This window comes from Melopsittacus undulatus, chromosome 5 (assembly GCF_012275295.1).
Source record: "Melopsittacus undulatus isolate bMelUnd1 chromosome 5, bMelUnd1.mat.Z, whole genome shotgun sequence".
Lineage (NCBI taxonomy): Eukaryota > Metazoa > Chordata > Aves > Psittaciformes > Psittaculidae > Melopsittacus > Melopsittacus undulatus.
The window spans coordinates 80,266,225-80,287,433 of record NC_047531.1 but is presented as its reverse complement, the minus strand read 5'-3'; the positions used below and the strand labels follow the sequence as shown (position 1 = coordinate 80,287,433).

The following is a 21,209-nucleotide window of genomic DNA, read 5'->3' as shown; positions in this document are numbered from 1 at the left end:
CCGCTGCCGGCAAGGGCTGTGAAAGCCGGGCCGTGTCCCGCTGCCTCCCCGTGACCGGAACCGGCAGAGCCAGCCCTTTCTAATCTTAAGCCTAACGGGTGCGTTTCAGCGTCACCATAACCCCTCTGCCTCACTCTTTATTACCTAACCCAGCTTGGGCCCTGTTTGGCAGCCTACGGCTGTGGGTGGGGGATGCAGGACAAGCTCCGCGGGACTGATTCGTTCTGGAGCGGGGACAAGCTGCGGCTCGGAGGGTCTGTGGGCCCACGAGGCCGGCCTTGGGCTGAGTGAGGCGACTGACGGGGCTAAGGGAAGCTGAGGCAGCTGAGGGGACTGAGGGGAAAGCAGAAGGTGTGCGGACTGAGGGGGCAGTGGGGACCACGGCCGCTCCGAGCAGGGCAAGAGCGGGGAGAGGCGGAGCCTCATCTACATCTGCGCTTGGATTAGCGGGGACGTCTTGGGCCACTGGGCGCGGGGCGAACGGGAGCGTACGATTGGTCGCTGCGCCGGCCGGCGGCGCTGGGTGCGGCCGCGGCGGAAGGCGGAGGGACAGCTCCGCCGGTGGTGCCGCAGTCGCTCGGCGGCCGCCGGTGTTGTGGAGCTCGGTCCGTGTTAGCGGCGCGTCCGCTGCTCCTCTGCCGCCGGTGACGATGTTGGACCGCGAGGGCGGCTGGAGCGTCTCGTTCGCCGGCTGCGGCTTCCTGGGTGTCTACCACATCGGCGCCGCCACCTGCCTGCAGGAGCGCGCTCCGCACGTCATCCGCGACGCCCGGCGCATCTACGGCGCATCCGCTGGCGCGCTCGCCGGCGCCGTGCTCGTCGGAGGCGGCTCTTTGGGTCAGCGGCTGTAGTGGGGGTGCGGGGGGGAAAGGGGAGTGTAAGGCAATGGGGTGGGCTGCGGGAGCCGGCAGGTGGGTCAGGCCTGGCCGGCGGCGGAGGGCGGCTAAGGCACGGCCCCGGGAGCGCCTCGGCCCGCTGGCGCTGCGGGATGACAGGGACGGCCGTGGGGCCGCCAGGGCTTCTCTTCAGTTCCTTTCTAGTTCCTCTGTTCCTCTAGCTTTCTTGTTTTCTGCCCCCAGAGAGGAACCTGAAACGTTAAATCCGAACCCGTTGTCTGTCCCTGTAGGTGCCGGGCTGTGTTTTGATCAGTTCCCTTACGTCTCAACCTCTTACCTCTGTATAAAATACTCATAAATCATGAGTTTCCTTGAGGGCAGGAGAAGAGGCAGGTGGTAAAGTTTGCGTGTCTGCACCGCGGGTGGATATATTGCAACCTCCCGGGCTTAAGAACTGATCTTGACAGTACCTCCGCTGATTTCAGCACTTGCATAGTCAAATGGTTGAGTTTACTACGCCGGATACCAGGACTGATGTGTGTCCCTCTAAGGAGTTCCTGTGTCTTGGCTTTGAACAAGGTGTGGCTGGAGTTCGGAAGTAGCTGGATCCTAGCAAATGTCAAAGCAAACGGACTAACCCTACCATCAGTTTGAAACAAAATACTTTCTTGGGAATAATGCACCTGTTCTGTAGTCACCTTTGCATATGAAGTTTCAGTTAGCTTTAATTTGCTTCTTAAAGCTTCTCCTTTCTTGGGGTAAGGCTAAGATAAGGTCAGGGCTTAGGTTAGCTTTAACATGCTTTTCCTTTTTAATCCATGTGCAGTGTGTATTCCATAGCTCACTTTGGTATATGAATTAGAAACTGGATTGGTTAATATCACTGTAATTGTGATTTAAGTAATAGAGTTGATCTGGTTTTGAGTTTATACAGGATAAAAGATTTTAGTTTGCAGCTAAGCACAATCCTTCATGTGATAAGCACTTATTTTCTAGCAGTAGGACAAGTATACATTGCTTTTACCCATTTAGGGTTCATGAGAACCTAAATGTATATTTATCTGGTGAATCAGACATGATAGACATTAAAGCAAGCTTGACACAAGTAAAATATCTAAGTGTTCAGGCTGGTGACTGGAATGCAGGTATGAAGTAGATGAAATCTGAGAATGGTTTTTCTTTTCATCCAAAAAAATCCATTGACTAAAAGCTTGTCTAGTTCATTACTCAACACTGACCAGTTTTGATAATGGTGCCCTTAACAGATTCAGAACTAGAAGATTCTGTAAATTCACATTTCATTTTATTTACAGAAGGAGAGGGAAAACAATGAGTACTTACTTTGAATTTGGGATGGGTTTGGGTTTAGGGAACTGACTAAACCAAACAGAACTTGTTGGTACGTGTGAGAGGATAATGCTGTGAAACGCTTGGCCCTGCTGCTTAGCCACTGATCTCCACTGCATGTGCTTAATTTTGTTAAGCCTTTAGCAATGAACTTGTGCTACTTGAACTTCTTAGTTTGCTTGCTGTAATGTACTAACATAACACAATTGAGTTGTTATGAGCCTAACACCAGCTTTTAAAACAAATCTTATTTAGCCTCAATAACTCTTTTTTGAACATACTTAATTTTAAGTTGTAGGTCGTTGTAAATTATCTAAGAAGGAAGCTGCTTTAAATATCTGAAGTGTTCTTAAGCACAAAAAAATGTAAATTATTTACCTAAAAGCATGTATTATTAACAGCTTTTAAAATTGTTAGCATTTTAGCATATGAGACTTGTGGACTTCAAATTATTCTGTTGTCTTTCCCTTCTCGTATGCCAATTGAGATTTTTTGCTTTTCTCTAATAGAATATCTGAAATCTGTGAATCCATGTAAATTCATCAAACTAAGAAAATATTCCCATATTTATTGTCTATCTTTTTAGCTTTTTTTCTCTTTTTCTAGAATTTGTGTGAAATCAGAGGACTGTAAATAGGCTCTAAAGAAACACCATGTTGTAATAATTTATTTCATTAGTTCACATTGTATGCCTCCCTTACATTGATGCACTTTAATATGCAGTGTTTATTTTGCAGTTGTTGTTGTAAGTCATAGAATCATAGAATAGTTTGGGGTGTGTTTTCACAGTTGCATTTCACTGTGGAAAGACAGAGACATATTCTTCTCTGAGATGGGTAATGGAAGGACGAGAGGCAGAAGGCACAAGCAGGAGCATGGCAAATTCTGATTAGGTATAAGGAAAATTACTGTAAGAGTGGTAAAATGCTGGAACAGGTGCCGTTAGAGGTTGTGGCATCTCCATCCTTGGAGATGTTCAAGACTTGATTGAACTCAGCCCTGAGTTAGCACACTTGCTGGTGCAGGCTGAGCATGTATGTGTATAGATGAACACGGCTTTTGATTAAAATTGATATGCATCTTTCATCTTTTCTTTGTGTTTCATGTTACCTGTTGGATAGGCAAAACGAGAGTCTGTAGAATTTAAAGTCTGAGTAAATGTAAACATCAGCCATTCAGTGGTGCGGGGAAGTGTGCTTTTCCAGCCTGAGGAAGAAGTACTGTTCATTGAATTTGGTGGAAGGTAGAGGGAGGAACTTAGAGGTAGCTGTTCTTTTGAGGATGCAGTCCATTCCAGGCTATTCTAAACTGGAACTGTTGAGGTGCACTCCTTTGTTGGATCTTCCCTATGGATGTCCTGGAGATGTGGTATTTCTGTGGTGATGCAGGCATCCATTCTAGTGGGGCGCTAAAGAGAGCATGTTTGGGAGGGGCTCTAAATATGATGTCAGGTTTTATGCTGTGGGAAACAAACTAACAATTATTTAACCATTGACAACAGAACTGTAGAAAGACAACAAGAAACAATTCACATTTAATAGGGGCATTAATTTCTTTAGCACTCTTGTGTTCCAAAACCTAATATCCTAGTCTGTGATCTTTAGCCCTCTGTCCCTTTATGAGAAGATCCACAGCAGCCTAAGAGGTAACTATTTTAGTCCTGTTGAGGAAGGAAGTGAGAAGGAAAATAAGTTGGACTAATTCAACGAATTTAAAGCAGTAATAATCAGCTTTTAAACTTTTCAGTGATGGGTAGTTATTTTCTGAAAGGAAGTTGAACTGAGAGTTCAGATTTAAACTGTTAAAGGTCATAAGTTTTGCTGCCTTTAATGGGCATGTAAAATGAGCTGATACATCCTGGTATTTTTTATGGTGAGAGGTAAATAATCACAAGACAAGGCTATAGAGGGCACTGGTTTACTTTGGTTTTCTGCGACAACAGGCCTGCAGTGCAAACGAGTGAAGATGCTACCATGCTTTAAACTTAAGTAATAGCCTGAGCTTCAATTTGGCAGGATGTTAGCTAGAAAAATAGGATCAAGACCTGCTGGAGAAATGAGAGCATGTGTATTTGCTCATGTGTCCATGCATCCACTGCTCTTGGTCTGTTTGTGGGGGTTTTTTTGTGCCTAGAAGATTGAACATTGCTAAATTAGTCTATTAAACAGTAAAAAAGGAGCTGCTAATTTATATCTGAGTGCACGGAAATTAGAACTGATAAAACTGTCTATGTGGCTGGTTTTGGACATACCTTCTTTACTTGCCAGAATGTGACTTGTGCCATTGTTTCAGTTGCAGGTAAAATGTGTTTTACTAACATAAGCATGTATTTGACTGTGAACAGTGAGCTGTGTCCAAGTTATTTGCTGTCTTCAGGAGTGAGAGGTGGGATCAGGCTACTGATACCAGTGGATTCATGGCCCAAGGCAGGGGTGAAATGCAAAAGTTGTAGTGGTAAAAATGGAATGTGTGTGATACCTCAGACTTCTTTGAGACATAGACTTTTGTACATAGACTCTTGGTTTGCTGTGTTAAGAGTGACAAAGGTATAGGTGTTGCTCTTTCAGGTGGATGGAATAACATTGTAAAAGGATACTATTATTTTATTATTTTTTTAATTAATCCAAACTCCAAGGCTTAAGTGGGATTATTTCCAGTGCAGTGCTCACATTCAACTTGATCAGTTGAATCCTCTCCATTCTAGAAAGAGTCTGTGTAAGTTAACATAATGCAAGTTCTGAAAATATTTTTAGATGACCTTGCAGCATATCAGGCGGGTTAATAACCTGATACTTTGACCTTCTTCTCCACCCCCTTTCCTTTACCAAGTTGACAACCTTATCAGGGAATTTCCTAAAAGTATGCTCTGGCGAAACAGCGTTAAATATTCAAACAAAGCATTGCAGGTGGATGAACTGCTGTTCTTGCTATGACCAGGTGTGTGATTGTTAAAATGATTTTAGTGTCCTTCAGGAACAATCATGTCTTCTGTATGGGTTTTGTTTAGCTCCCAAATGCTGATTTAATTGGAGAAAAAAAGTAATTTTGGCTGTTACATATTGGTAAGAACGCACCTATTTAGGTGGAAACCTGTGTGGGAGGTGTTACAGATGTCATCCACATTCCTTACTTACTGCTTTAAAATCCTTCCTCTGGATGTTCCTTACCATAAATCCACATTTAATGTTTCCTTTATTGTGTTTGTATTTAAATGAAGATAAATGCTGCTCTGAAACCTTAAGTTTGGTTAAAGTCCAACAAGTGTTACTAGCTGTGACAAACCCGGCTGCTCTGCTTCTTCAGCAGACATACTGTGGACCTTAAATCTGTGGCTTATACACTCCAGGTTTTTATAGATGTTGTATATGGAATATTTCCATGCGTACATGCTTATGGAAGATCACTCATCTTTGTTTTTTCTTATAGAATGTGTTTCTTGAATTAATAATTCCTAATGGAAACACTTTATATGGGTATTTTATGCCTGTAGTCTACATAACATATCTATTACTTTTAAGTAATTTAGTGGCTGGGTCTTTACCAGGAGTTCTGTTTAAAAGTCTCAAGTGACTCTGTTCTTCCAAAAACTCTTAAATGCTGTTAGAAAGTAGCGGACAGTTATTTTTGCTGTCAAAAAGCTCTTGAATTTGCATGCTAGCAGTCAGAGGGGAAAAGTTGGAGCTCTTGATGTGCTTTATTACTGGAAATGTGGGAGTTTGGTTTTTTGTATGGGTTTTTTTCTTTGACATACTTCCTGTCCTTAAATAAATGCATTTTATTTTCAGCTCAGGCTTGTGCAGATGTGTTGGCATTAGCCAAAGAAGCTAGAAAGCGAAATCTTGGTCCTCTTCATCCATCCTTTAATGTGATAAAGATAATAAGAGATGGACTGATGAGAAATCTTCCAGAAAACACTCACCAGTTGTCATCAGGCAGACTGTGTATTTCACTGACCAGAGTATCCGATGGTAAAAATGCATTGATATCTAATTTTAACTCTAAAGAAGAAGTTGTCCAGGTATGTTTATTTTTGCCAACTTTTAAAATTTTCTGTAATTTTAACATCATCCATTGGATTTCCAATTTAAGCAGTTTAGGCTGTTGTGACTTTGCAGTATATTAAAGGTGAATTCAAGTTTCATTACACTGAATTAATTTACTAGCTTTCCCAGCCAATGTATCTGCAAACTGTTGGAATAAGTACAAGGGATCTTTAATAGAAAGAATAAATGTCTTTGAAGTTCAGTGTATCTAATGAAAATACATTCTTCAGATATTAGATATTTTTTTGGTAATTCTTACAAAAGCTGCAATTAAAAAGCAGTCAAAAATTGGACTTTAACATTCTTATTGTCAGTTACAAAGCTAGCTTAATATGATTCCTGAATCTTGGTAATTGTGTCCCCAGTCAGTTACTTTCATTACTCAGATAATGTATAGCTTGAGTGATAGGTCAAAAGCTTTGCCTTCCCGATTAGCATCACCAGAAACGGTCGTTTAGTGAGTCTTGACATTTTTCTAGGTGGAGTGTGATTACATTAATAGAAAAAGAAACGTTGGAATACCCTCATTCTGTTTAAAATAATGCTTGGTAATAGCCTTTCCTCTCTTGCCCCCCTTCTTTTTATTCAAATGTACTTGCTGGGGATTTTTTTTATGTTTGCTTGATTGTTTTTGCTAAACTTCTAAAGAGAGAAGGATAAATGATAATTTCAATAATAGAACAATTACTATTTAATTCATATGGTCTCATTTTCCTACAGGCTTTAATCTGTAGTTCCTTCGTCCCTATTTATTGTGGCCTAATTCCACCATCATTTAGAGGTGTGGTAAGTCTCTATTGTTAATATTTTAAAATAGTTCTAGGTATTCTAAATATATTAAGAGACAATGTATATGGGTTTTTTTTGTTATCCTACTGTAGAATAGATACCTTCATCATAGCTTCTGGTGCTGTAGCTGTGTGTTACAACTGTTCAAAAACAAGCAAGAAAACACTAAATACGTGGATGATTTGTTATGTATATTTCTTCTCCACCTTGCAAAACATACAGACACTGTGCTGTCCCTTCCTGCCTCCATCAATCTGTTGCTTTCTGATGCAGTAATTAAAAGAGGATGTTCTAAGGCAGCAAATATTTAACTTAAAGATAAATATTTATTGAGGGAAGTGATGCTTATTCAGTTGCACAGATTTATGGGAAGGAACATTTATATTTGTATGTTTGTTTAAAAAAAATAAGATCTTTTAAGGCAGTATCCTGATTTTGGCTGGGATAGTGGTTAGACCATGACAAATAGCTTATTGTGTATCTTTGTGTTCTTGCTGTAGGTACATCTGCCTTTAAAACAGGATTAAAGTTCAGTTATATATAAACAGAACTTTTTAATGTCTCTGTCATTTGTATTCAGTGTAAGAAAGGTTGCTTTATAAAGGTGAAGTGTCAGCATGTTTGTTCTCTTACATTACAGACACTGTTGGTTACAAATCCTCTTAATACTTCATGGCTATACCGGGGTTTCTAAAATCCCACATTAAAGGGGCACCAACTTCAGAAAAGTTAGTGTAGTTTGTTGTAGGAGTTCTGATTAACAAGTGTGGAAGCAAACATACATGTGTTACGGTGTTGTATTAACTTACACTTGCTTTTCTTCCAACTTTGGTGTTTCTTACACAAGGAAGTGGAAGAATATGGGAAGAAAGCTCAAAACATCTTCAAGAGTGGTTGATTAAAAACTGTTCTCAAGTCAATTTGGAAGTGCTGAAAGGTCAAGGATAGATAAAAATGTATTTTCTTCATGCTGAAATTTCAGCAAAAGTGATTAGTGCTGTATAGGGATTTTTCTTTATCTGTACTTTTAAACCTTCTATGTCTCCTTAAACTCTTACAGATTAAAGGTGTTATGAAAACAGGACGTTGGACTGAATCCAAGGTTTAGGTGGATCCAGGCTAATCTGGCTATTCAGTTCTTGTCACTAGACAACAATGTTATTTTAAAAGGCTTAGTTCAGAGTATAAAAACATACAAGTGATGCTTTATTTGGTCCTATTTTGAGGGAAGGAAGGAATAGTTTTTTCCTTTTGATATTTGCAATTTGATCTGATTTTAATATGTAGGAAGCATTTTGGATATAACTTCATAAGAATACCACAGTGGAATATGTTTGCCATGATTCTTGTAGCGTTTAAACACAGTAAAATGTCAAGTGTGTAAACTTTGTAGCATCTTGCTGTTTACTGGCTTGGTGTGTCAGGCATGTGTACCTTAAAACAAAAAGATAGAAGGGTAACTCTCAATAGGTATATGTAACTACCAGTTGTGAAGCTCTTGGGTGTGGTGGGTTTTGTTTGGGTTTGTTTTTAACCCTTTCCAATACAGCAATGGTTTTCAGATTACAAAATTACTAGGGGGAAGAGATAGGCAGATACTCCAAGTAATTAAAGCCATTTACCTCTGTAAACAGTGACTCAGTTGTGTACTTGCATCTTTTAATAATTTCATGAGAAGGCTGTGAGCTGTGGCTCCTCCTTTGACAAACCTGTTGTGTTGTACTTGGTACTTCCTCTAAGGACTTGGTGATTGCACATGTCCTTTAGTGACTGCATTACACACCTATAGCAAGTTTGTCAGTGGCAGCTTGCTGGTGGATCTAGAGTGCTCCAGAAAGCTGCCAGGTAGGAATGGGCTGCTCTGCAAGAGTATTTTGGATATATTGCTCTGAGCTGTCACCTTCCTAATTCCTGATTTGTTTCTCCAAATGGTGGGGGAGTGAGTTTCAAGGGATAAAACTGATAATCCAGGTTGCTCCTGCTCAAATCACCTCTCTGTAAACATTTACATTTTACAAGGACCTATGGGTCATGTCTGCTGCCTGATTAGGAAAAAGGGAAATGCAGACACTAAACCAGGAAACCTTGTGCTCTTTTGCCACTGTCAGACCACACTAGCTCTGACTTGTCTGACCTCACTGGAAACATGGATGTTGTGAGTGAATGGAGATGTTTTCAGCCACAGCAGCTGCTGCACTATAGATTAGCTGCCCTGATACAGAACTCTTCAGTTCTTTGATTTTAAAATGTCTGAGATGGTGAGGCACTGACACTACAGAAGTGGGCAGTCCAGCATGAAGGAGACAAAAGCATAACCTGGAACAGCTTCTAAACTTGCAGAATAGATATCTGTGAATGTTGGCAAGGTTTCTGAAACATTGTCTGCCTTTTACATGCAGCTTCTTTATGTCCAAATATGCTTTTATATCAAATTCTAATTGCTGAGAGTAAGTTACTCTTATTCTAACTGAATGGTTTAATATCACAGAACTTTAGCTTTTAAAGGTAGACCTGTTATTTTACTTGTATATTTTCTGAAATAGTGCCCTGTTAGCTCTTCAGCTGGTGTTGCTCTCATGTGAGGAAAAGGAAACACTTGCACTATTTTTTCTCTGCGTGTTGTATAGGATTACAGTCTTTGAAATGGACTTCCTTTTTCTTAGACATGTAGAAATATCCCAAATAGAGTATTTTTGGGCTGTCTTTGGAACTGTAGATAGCAATGTGTTATAACTGGCATTAGAGGTAGGTTATTCACTCTTGTTGCAGTCTTAAATACTACTTAAGTCTTGCATGGGAAATATGCTAGCTAGACATTTTCAGCCTTTAAGACTTCTTATTTCTGTTAATTTTTGTAGCGCTATGTGGATGGAGGAATCAGTGACAACTTACCTCAGTATGAATCAAAGAATACCATCACAGTTTCGCCTTTCGCTGGGGAGTGTGATATCTGTCCAAAGGGGAATTCTGCCAGCTTCCATGAAATGAATGTGACCAACACTAGCATTCAGTTCAGCTTGGGCAACCTTTATCGTTTAACACAAGCCCTCTTTCCACCAGAACCTAAGGTAAGTCCCTGTGTTCATGGGGTTATTAAAACATCTCTCCATATAAAAGCCTTGCTTTTGCAGAAAGCAGCAGGAATCTTAGCGTTTCATTAGTTATAAAAACTTAATTTGTGGCATTTCTTGTTCCTATTTTTTTATCCATTCTTCTTATTTTTAGTCTCACTTGGACTGAAAATGCATGTCCTGCTATTGGCTTTCAGCACATGTTGATATTGTGATAGAATCATTGGTAAATTAGTACCTGTTAGTTTGTGGTCCTTTCATATTTACCTGCTAACCAGGTGCTTCAGAACTTAGAAGTTCTAAAGCTTTGTGGTTTGTGAAGTTCTCAATCAATACTTCAGACATGCAAGTTGCCATTAAACTTGGCTAAGCGCTGTTAATTGCAGATCTGATGAGGGAAATGCTCTTCAATTGCGTTGTGGAGGCTGAAAATAAAGCAAGCAGACCTTGTGAAATGGATTGGGATATACTGCAGAGAATTAATGCTCCTGACTGCTACAGATGCTTGGGTTCATTTTAATTAAGGGCTTTTGACCACTTGGAGAAAAGTATTAAATTCAACTTGTGTAGGTTTTAATTCTCTTTTTATATTTATTTTCTTCTGTCTAGGAGTATTGTGTAGGTGAGCTGGTGTTGCATCTTGTGACATGTGGAAGATTAAATCTGAGTCTGAGCATGCGAATTGCATAGCTGACTTTTCATAGTTTTGGAATGTGGGAAGCAGGGGCATTGGCATACTCCAAGCCACCTTGTTTCACTGTTGCTTGCATCTGCTGAAAAGCTAGTCAGTGAAACAGAAGGAGAGGAAATCTTGCAAACTGTCTGAATGCTGTCATTTTAGGTGAACAATTCAGCGTATCTGTAGCAGCTGAAAAATAAGTTCATGTATGCATGATCCTGTATGCATTACTACGATATACATAGATATATTAACCGGGATCTCTTGAATTACAGCAATTGTTCATGTAATATTTCTTAAAAGAATGGAGGGTGAATGGAAGTGGCTTTTCATTCTGCAAACTGTTGATCTTGAGTTGACTCTCCTTTTATTTGTCTGACTCATTTACCCTGTGCTTGCAGGTACTAGGAGAGATCTGTGAGCAAGGATATGCAGATGCTCTTAAATTCTTGAAAGAGAATGGTACGTTACACTCGAGGTTTATTTATTACTGATGATGTGGTCTTAACCTGAGCTTACAAAAAAAATAAAAGGGGGGGGGTATGTAGCTAAGAACAGGCTAGGTCTGAGGTTTTCAAAGGGATCATGGTTAAGTTTATTTCTTGTAGAAATCACGCAGTTGTAGTAACTATTCACTTGAGGTGAGTTGTGCTGGTGCACAGAAATTGAATTTCTGGGGTTTTATCAAATTTGTGTGCAGTGAATATTAAGGTGTTGTTAAGTGAAATTACCAAAGATTTCCAATTCTAGAGTAGTCATTATTATTTTTTTTCTGTGTTAGTCATGAAGGGTAGGAATAAGCTATTGTTTCCCACTCCTGTGAAACCTGTATTGTCGTAATACCTCCTGTCTGCTATCAGCCAAGTGAATTTCTTGGTAAAGTCTGCCAGTCTAGAACTGGATAACAATATAAACTCAATCACAAATTCTTACTCTGTATCATGAAAGACTTTAGAAGAAGACCACTTGTAATGCAACAGTTGTTGGGACACAGGTAAGTCTGGGAAGAAGACTTGAAGGTTGTTATGTTCCACTCCTAGAATTCTAGTAACGTCTTTTGTATTAATTATGTTAATGGTCTGCACACTTTGAGACAAACAAGTTAAAGACAGTAACTAGATACTGGCACAAAGTTAAGCATGAGTTAAATACGCCTAACCCCTGTAGTCTGGTTGGAGAAGCAAACGGGTGCTAGGCCAGTTTCGAGGAATGAAAATGTATATATGATGTTTGCACTATTGCAGATAGTATCAGCTACAGTACTGTAATGCAGTCAGATTGATGTGCTCACTGCCTATACTGTTATAACTAAACATTCAATATTCAGGTTTCTTAGAACATTTTTCTTAAAGAATGTCACAGTTATGCTTAAGAGTTTGATTTTCAAGTAATAATATTAAATATTAATGAGAATGTCTTGCTTTATACCTTTTACTAGGTGGTTCAAAGCACAAGCTATACAAAGAGCCTATAATTTGTGTTTGTGCTAAGATAGGTTTTGTTTCTGTACAGCACCCATAAGTTTCCTGTGCATGTGTTTCCATCTGACACTAATATTCAAGATTCCTTGCAGCTCCTCCTTGGAGGAAGATCTGTCCTCTCCCCCATTCCTTTGTGTATTGCATTACTGTCCTTTTCACACTACTGATCCTTTGTTCTTATTCTGCTGCAGGTTTGTCTTGCTTCAAGCTTAGTCAGTGATAACTATAACCTTTTCAAACTCATTCATTATACATCTCTTTTCTTGTTATTTCAGCTGTAGAAGTTAATTTTCCCCTTAATCTGTAGCACTTCAGATAACTTTTTTATTTTTACCTAAATTCTTTGTATATTCTTTTGACATTTGTTTTTTAGGAATAGTTGTAAATAATATTCTGTTGTATGTACGTATGCATCCCAATAAAATTCGGTAGCCTTTGAGTCTAAAGAACATAATGACTTTCTGGAAACCAAAGATAAATACCCTTCTGTGTTTTTCATTTGTGCTCATTATCTAGTGCTTGTTTCTAAGGTAATTACCAGTTCTGTTTCCTAACTGGCATTGGTTTTTCAAGGCAACCAGTGTTGATTTAGATCTGTACTTGGGATATATCTTGTATCCTACTCAGTTTCCTTTTCCACTCTGTTTTAGCGATGCCTTGAAGTACTCGCATGATACATACCACATCAAATTTCCCAAATGTCTAATGTGTTTTCGGTGTGTTCTTTCACATAAATATTAAATCAGTTTTCCTCCTCTCATTTTGAATTATTTGCTTTCTTGCTGGAAAACAACTCAGTAAATGACTCTATATTTCCAGTGCTGTTCCAGTTAATTGATCACTTTCTCATTTCTTCAGAATCTGTTTGAAAGTAAGACCTAAGAGTGCAAAAGAGTATTCATCAGTGTGATCAAACATCTGTGGGATTATAACAGCAAGTGTATTTGATGTTGGGTAGATTATGCTCCCTTGGGGTAGGCCTTTGTACAGATATGCAGACTTCAGGTACTGTACAGGTACTCTGAAGACCAACAGATCAAGCCTAAGTGGAAGCTCTTGATTCTTTCAGGTATTCTGAATGACTCAATTTATATCCACTTGTCCTTCAAGAAAAGAAATCCTCATGAGGCTGCGCAACACATTGACCATACAAAGAAAAAAGTACTGACAGAAAGTAATGGAGTAGAAACTCTGAAAATGGAAGCACTCAGTGACCAGCAGAAGCAAAATCCTTGGCCTTTGGAGAAGAGCATATTTGAAAGTCTACCCCCTAGACTTCGTAAAGGTGCATGCTTGAGAGTGTTTCCTGCAACTATGAATGGCAAATTTTGATTTATTTTTTCCCCTGCTTTCTCTTACAATTTTCCTAAGATGCTTTAATTTAATCTTATAATTGCGTGTGATATTAGACTAGTTCAGTAAAAAAAAAAGTTCTTTCTTTATTAAATGTGAACGTGTACATTTTGATTTAGATTGAAGCAGGAGGAAGGAGCTACTTTCAGCACTGCAGAGTTGTGAACTGAATTCTCATTTGGTTTTGAATAAACTTTGTATGTGCACAGTATTTTTGTAAGTGTATATTTCACACCAAAGTTGAACATCAAATCCAAACGCTAGTTGTCCCCATCTCATTTTTAAAACAGACTTCTGTAGATTTCCAGTTCTCCCTTTGTCCTGTCTTTTTAATAGACTGAAACCACATCTGATACATCTTTAATCTATAACTTTCACCTGCATTTTTTTGTGGATGCTGATTGGTATTTACAAGATCTGAAACTTGTCATCCTAGTGACCCAGGAGAACAAAATTTGAAATGAATTTCTTACAACAGTGTGTAACAACTGGAATATGCCCAACTCTGGGATTTAAGCACAGTCCTTAGAGTTATTGAGTCTCTAAAAAGACAGGAATGCTATCTAAAATACATAAGTATTTTTGGAGAGGTGAACTTCACATCCTCTTAAATCCTCTTATTGTAAATTAATTCTTAGACTTACTGTTTAAAAGTTCTGGGTAATGCCTTTTATCCCTGTGGTATGAGTCTGTGTTTCTCATATTTTAAAATAGCATAGAGAAGGTTTAAGGAGATTAATTCTTCCATTTTCTGTCTGAGCCCTATTCAATAACGCTTTATAATTTTGACTGAAGATTGCCAAACTTTGAATTATTTAAACTGTTTTCAACTAGTCTAATATCTTTTTCAAACATAATTATTATTAAGCACTGCAGGAAGCTTGTAAAGAACAGAATGGATTCTACGCTCAGTTCTCTAAGCTCTTCCCTATGCGAGTGATATCCTATCTGATGCTACCATATACACTACCAGTGGAGTCCGCTTATTCCATTGCTTTACGGTAAGGAACCATTTTAGAATTATTATACTTTTGGAAATTTACTCATTGAAAGTTTATTCAGTGTTATAGGCATTCTGGTACTCTAAAATTCCAAGTGGCAACTGTCCAACTTATTTCTACCTACATGATGCATCCCCTGAAAGTTTGTATAGTCTAAGGCTAGACAAATAAACAAATTGCTGTTATTACTAGTAGCTGTTTTGTAATTCTTCAAAAGAAGCACCCTTATTTGTATTTCCAGAATCACTATTTTATTGCTGTTAGTATATTCTGCAGTGGTATTTGAATTCTATCCAGATAGTTCATGTGCTTCAGGTTCTTTCTAAAGTCAGGAGTGAAATTCAGTGTTTACTCAATATAAATTTTCTTAGCAGGTTTGTTTTTTAAAGTACTCTTAACCTTAAAGTTACCTAACTTTAAACTGACCAAATAATTCCCACTGCAAAGAAAGAGGTCTCAGAGAGAGGAGTATTTTGCAGGCTTCCTAAATGTTGGTCACAGGGTGTGGAATGCACATATACTGGTCAGCCACTCAGCAGATCAGAGATGAGTGGTCTGGGCTGCTCCTTTTAGCTTGTAGAGAAGATTGGGCTAGGTGGGAATTAACAGGCTGTTGGGAGGACCTGGAGACCTTGGTGGAGGGTTAACTTTGGGAATTGAAAGCTGTGGGTGTGTTTTTTGAGTTTGTATGTAAAAATACAAGGTGAATTAGATCTACTGCTTACATAACAACTTGGTTTTGATTGTAGGTTAGTAAACTGGTTTCCTGACATGCCTGATGATATTCGATGGATGCAAGAACAGCTTTGTCAGATTGCTGCTACAGTTTATTCCCAGGCTAAAAGCAAGCTGTTCTGTATATCCAGGTAAAGTGGAGTGCTGCTGCATACAAATTATGCCTTTTTATAACTGCTTTTTCTTTTATCAGAGCTTCAACAAATTTCTCTCTTAAAACTGGGTCTAATAATTTTCTCAAAGGTAACACGGAACAGTTCTCTCTGCTTCTCATCCTTAGCGTTGTTTCTGAAGTATATTTTTCTGGTGCTTCTTGTTTATAACTGATGAATGACTCCTACATGCTGTAGATGAAGAACTGCTTGCCTATTGGTAGGCTTATGGTTCTGGGGGATAGAGATGGGTTATAGAGCAGGCATTGGACTGAGAACAGAGACCTTGTTTCTTCTGCTCCACAGTACCTGGAGCAATCAGAAAGAAAAGAAGAAGAAAAGGTGGCCCAAGATATTCTAAATCAGCTGTAGCATGTAGGAACTGGAAAACACTGGGAGAGAAAGACTACATTCTTAGGAGTCTGGACAGGAAAGATTGTAAGTCAAAAAGCAGATTAATATGAAGGACAGGCTTGTAAGATAATTGGGAAGAATTAAAATAAGACATATGGAAAACTTTGAGGAACCTCTATTTCTGTGGAAGAGGAACCTCCACTTGAACCTGGTTGTAAGTGCATTTGTTATGATTCTCTTGCCAAGCTAGTCTGAGATTTAGCCTTTTAGACTTCTGTAAAGTTTTGTAGCACTATGTGAATGGAGGAATCGGTGACAACTCGCTTCAGTATGAATCTAAGAATACCATTACAGTTTTGCTTTTTCATGGGGAGTATAGCATTTGCCTAAGGAGCTCTGCAGACTTTCACAGAATGAATGTCAGATACTCAGCTTAGATTTTCCCACTATAAATGGACTTGTTGCTGGAACAGAGTTACACAGCTGTGTCAGAGCAGTGCTCTGTATAGCAAGTAGAGAAACATAAACTCTCTTTGCGGTCCAAATGCTTATAAATATGAAGTCTCCTAAGATTTGGTCTGAGAAAGATATGACCTACTCTAAATCCTACTTTACTGTAATTTTTCTGATGATTATCCCAATACCTGCAGTTGGTAGGTAGGAGGTAGAAGGGGAAGAGAAATTAGCCTGAGAAACTATTAGGGTTGAGCATAATTCTTAAATTCTTCATAAAAGCTTCCAAGAGATAGCTGTAGCACTGGAGACTCCTAAATGCAGCAGTTATTTTAGTTAAAACATTGCCATGTTTTACATACAGCACGTTCTTAAATTACAATGAAAAATACATTTTTATTTGAGCCAGGAGTCCTTGAACTTGTGTTTTCCTGTTTTTAGTAACAAAGATAAGGAGGAAGATCAAAGATGCTCTTTCTTCCCCGAGCAATGCAGTGAACCATTAGAAGTGCAGGATTGATATGTCTGAGAACTGCTCGATCTTACTTCCTTATAAAAAGCTTTGCCAGATTCTGAATGGACATTCTGAAAGATCCAATTGATAAGCTTCATCCCTTAGAAGTACAGAGTAGTCAAACTTACTGTTAAAGGCTCTGGCTTAATGGAAAACTTAAAAGAGGATGAAGCTTGGGTCTCCTTCCCCCTTTGGAAGTATTAGATGCTGGCTTTCATATTAGGTTTCTTTTTATAATATTCAGTTTTATCCAGAATTCAGAAGCATTTAATTCCTGTGTACAAATAGCCTCTCTTCTCCCTTTCTGAAATCCGTTAAAGCCTTTCCGTGTATAACACTACTTGGCTTTTGAGGCCAGCTCTCTGAGCAAAAATGTAATCCTTGGTATATATATTTGCTATCATCTGACTGTCATCTCTTCATTTATTTGATACCACATATAATCCAGTGTCTTTTTTCTTTCTCAATGAAATTTCTGATTTCTTTCCACAAGAAATATGTGTATAGTCATCTTCGTGCTTTTACCCTTATTGAACAGCTACTTGATGTTGCTCATACTCCAGTCTTACCAACTGCGAGATTCTACATCTGAAACACGCATTTGGAAGGCACAATATCACAAGACTGTGCTATATCTATTCTCCAAGAGGGATCATTTGGTCATTGAGTCATGATGAACCAGGAACATTGTTTCTCTTGTGGAAAAAGAAGCTCTTGGCCTTAAACAGAACTGGGTGGTCGTAGCTTTTCCTGTGTGCTTTTATGGTATCTTCAAAGGGAATCAGCTCCCACAAAACTGTTAACACGTTCAAACTTCAAAGCTTTCTGAAGCATTCTTTTAAGTAGATTTTCTCTTCAGGTAGAGAGGTCCCAAGACTCTGTTTGTAGAATCCTATGTTGTATTCTACAGGTGGGCTCTTTGTGGGCTTATACTTTGTTTCAGCATCCGCAAAGAACTTACTGCTGCTTTTGAAGAAAGTAATCTCTACACAACTTTTTTTTCCCATAAGCTTTTCCCCTTATGTCATCAGATCTAGCTTCTGTTTTGGAATCAGACTTAAATCTCATGAAAATTTGAGGTGTTTATGGTTTGAAAACCCTTTTAGGAAACTTAACCTGGTGGATGGTATCTTCTAGTGCACCTAAACTCAGGTATGGAAACTGGTGTTGAAATGTGTGTTGCAAGTTGGTGGGGGGGGATGTGCATGAGAGGGGGCATTGCAGGTTGTTACAGGAAGGTTGAAAGAAAAAAACTAGTTTGTTCTTGGTGACAACTTCGGTTTCTTGTTTTTCAAATTGAAAAATTTACCTGGTGATTCAGATGCTGGTGTAGAGTATAGAAAATTTCTGTTCCAGGTGGGTGATATTTGGCTGATTGTAAAGTTGAATGTAGAGATGGCACTTGAGAAGCTGAACAACTGTATTTGCTTCTCAACTTGTAAATGTGAAGACTATTTTTGTTAATTTTCAGTTAGTGCTGTGATTGGTAAATCAGCAAATATTCCAAGTGGGTAGCTAGGAGGGGGGAGATACGACTAATTAAGAGGTAATGTAACAAACTGGGTCTGCCCTTCTGAGCTCATCAGAACAGTGTGACTTCAAATGTAAGTATTTTATACTTACTTCTGAGGAAAACACATAGAGTTGCCCCGATGATGGTTTCAAGATCCTTTTCCTGTTGTCCCATATCCTAACGCATTAAATTGCATTTTAAATTAACTATTTTCCTCTAGCCTTCTTCCTTATACGAAGATTCCGGGTAAGACATCTGAACAGTAATAAAAATAGGAACTGAAACACTAATAATCTATGTCTCTCTTTTTTTTTTTTAAACAGGAAAGACAAATACACATCACTAAGAAAATGTCAAACTGTTCCATCTACTGTGGAATTTCATTCTTCATACTGCCATCTTAAAATGCCTCGCTCTTCTGCAGACCTTGAAACCTGGCTCTGGGAATCTTCATGCTTCATGCAGTCAGTTATGAAAAATGCTTCTGCTGATGTACAGGAGCATTCAGACATAAACTCCTATCCTAATTTTCCCCCAAATCCTGATGAGTCTGGGTTGGAAATAGATTTTGACTCTTCCTCAGAGTCAAGTTTCCAAACTGCCCCAGAGTATTAATTTGGAAGTAGCTTCCAGAGTTTCCAAAATTCCAATTTGGCAGAGAAATTTATTTCCTAAAAAACTAAAGCTCACTTTGATTATTGCCAGTAAGTCTTGGAAAATTTGTTTACAGCGTCCTGACAAATCTGCCTTGGGAATCCTGTTGTTGTAAGGATTATAAAAATAGTGGCTGCTATACTAAGAAACAGACTACAGTTCTGTCAAAGCACCAGCTCAATCAACTGTAGAAGACATATAGTAAACAGTGTTTCTCTGGAAATAAGTTCTTTTAAAATCTACTTTCAGAATAAAAATGTAAAATCTGTAAACAGATTTAGACAAACAGGCACAGACAACAAAACCTTTTTAAAAATACAATTCTTAACAATAGTATGTGTTAGGATTCATTTTATAGCACTTAAATAAAATTTGACTTTTACTACATAAAGGGAAATACAAAAAGGAGCTTTTTAATGGCCTCCAGTGTCCATTTGCCTTATGTTTAAACGTACTGTTGTGTTCACTGAAAAATTGTCTGCATGAGATACTGTAGGAACAGTAATATTCTAGGTTACTGTATGTATTCCATAGCTCACATCTCCTCTGTGGCTCTTTCCCTCTTCAAATACTTCAAGGGGAAAAGACATAGGAAATGGGATGCATTCCCCTGAAGTGTAAACAGGTACTGTTTCAGTGTTTTTTTTGAATAGAAGAACTTAATACTTGACTGAGTATTGAAAAGTAGGTAAAATAGTGACTGAGTAGTAGTAAACAGTAGTATGAGAAGGGTGTTAAACTTCACAGAAGATATTAACAAAAGAAATCAGCTTATAGCAAATAGGGAATGATGTTTAGGTCTCATCTCTTAATTGCTGCCCAATCATTCACAATTTATTCCCCTTCTCCCCCACCCCCACCAACTTGGGGTTTTTTCTTCCATTATTTCACTTTCCTCTTGCTAAAGGAAGTAAGAAAAAAAGGGTCCCTCCAGTCTCAGTGAGGTATGATAGCCCAGTAAAAGTCTTCCAAGACAAGCTATTAGAGGAAGCAAATGTGTAAGGCTTGGTGGGAGTATCAATATCCAGGGAGCTGTGCGAAGGTGTCAGATAATAGGTTGAAAGTCAGCCAAATCTGTATTTAGTTGATGAGCATTTTAAACACTTTGCACTACGAAGGTTCTGCGTGATTTTAATAAAGACAGCATATTAGTGCATGAATACATCAGGAGAAGTAAATAGCTGCTAAGATGAACCACTCCATTCATGTTTTGTTACCATGGACAGTTTTTTTAAGTAGAAAGTATCAACAATGGGTTTAAAATGGAGTTTGTGTATGTGTTTGGGGGTAGGCTTGTGACATTCAAAACCTTCTCATTGAAGAACGTGACTTGCATGCAAGCTGGGTGCAGCCCAGGGAAGAGACCACAGATGCTTACTGGAAGTAGCTTGTACAAGAAGTGGCAATGATGTTGAGACACTCAGAAGAGCGAACTTTGGAGCCTGAGCTTTGGGATCCAGAACTCTGTCAAATAGCAAAATGTAGCATTTTTTAGTTGGACCAGCCTTTAAGCAGTTTCTGAGTTGTCATTTCCTTAAGCTTGAAGTGCTAAATTTTGCACATTATGATTCATTTTAGAATGGTGGGGGAGAGGGGAGAAAGTGTCAAGCTGGTTCCCTACCACAGAAGGATGGTATTTTACTTCATCTCTTTTGTTAATTTCTTCTGTGTGTGTATGTATGTGTCTTCTTAAATTTGCAAGAAAAGTTTGAAATGTTACTCTAACTACAATTAAAATACACAATTTCTGTTTTATATTGTCATTTATAACTTTTAAGACTTTCTATAATTTTATAATGTTCTGCACAATGTTGGGTTTACCAGTATGTGTTAGAATTCAGGCAGGAATGCCGAATTTTCCTTCTTTTGTGTGATGGAAGAGTTCTATTACCGACATTTAAATCAACTTTAACCACTTGTCCTGCTGTGCACAGCTCCAGTTTTGTCTCCTTTTCCTAAAATAAAAAGACAATCTCTTCTGTTACCGTGTTGTCTGAGCTTCCTTGCCTACATTTCACCTCGGAGGTATGTTTATCTCACCGAATAGCCTGACATCGTTAAGAGTAGTGACTTAGGTGACCGCGCTGCTCCAGTACTTGCTGCCACAGCAGTTCCTGTCGCGTTGCCTCTCAGACCCACCTCCAGCGGACAGCATCACTTACTGGTACCACACAGGGATGCACCTACACCACGACACTGATTTACCACTGTCACTTCCCCAGATCCCTGCCCCT

At 38.9% G+C, this 21,209-nt stretch overlaps 1 protein-coding gene across 1 annotated transcript; it reads left to right on the top strand.

Moving 5' to 3' along the window:
- The first annotated feature begins 564 nt into the window (after positions 1–564).
- LOC117436228 (patatin-like phospholipase domain-containing protein 2) lies at positions 565–20,959 on the top strand. Its single transcript, XM_034063302.1, has 9 exons — positions 565–837; positions 5,969–6,201; positions 6,947–7,012; positions 9,874–10,083; positions 11,167–11,227; positions 13,316–13,531; positions 14,468–14,600; positions 15,350–15,466; positions 18,645–20,959. The coding sequence occupies exons 1-9, from the start codon at positions 651–653 to the stop codon at positions 18,934–18,936; spliced, it is 1,515 nt and encodes a 504-aa protein (XP_033919193.1). The 5' UTR covers positions 565–650; the 3' UTR covers positions 18,937–20,959.
- Positions 20,960–21,209: the final 250 nt, after the last annotated feature.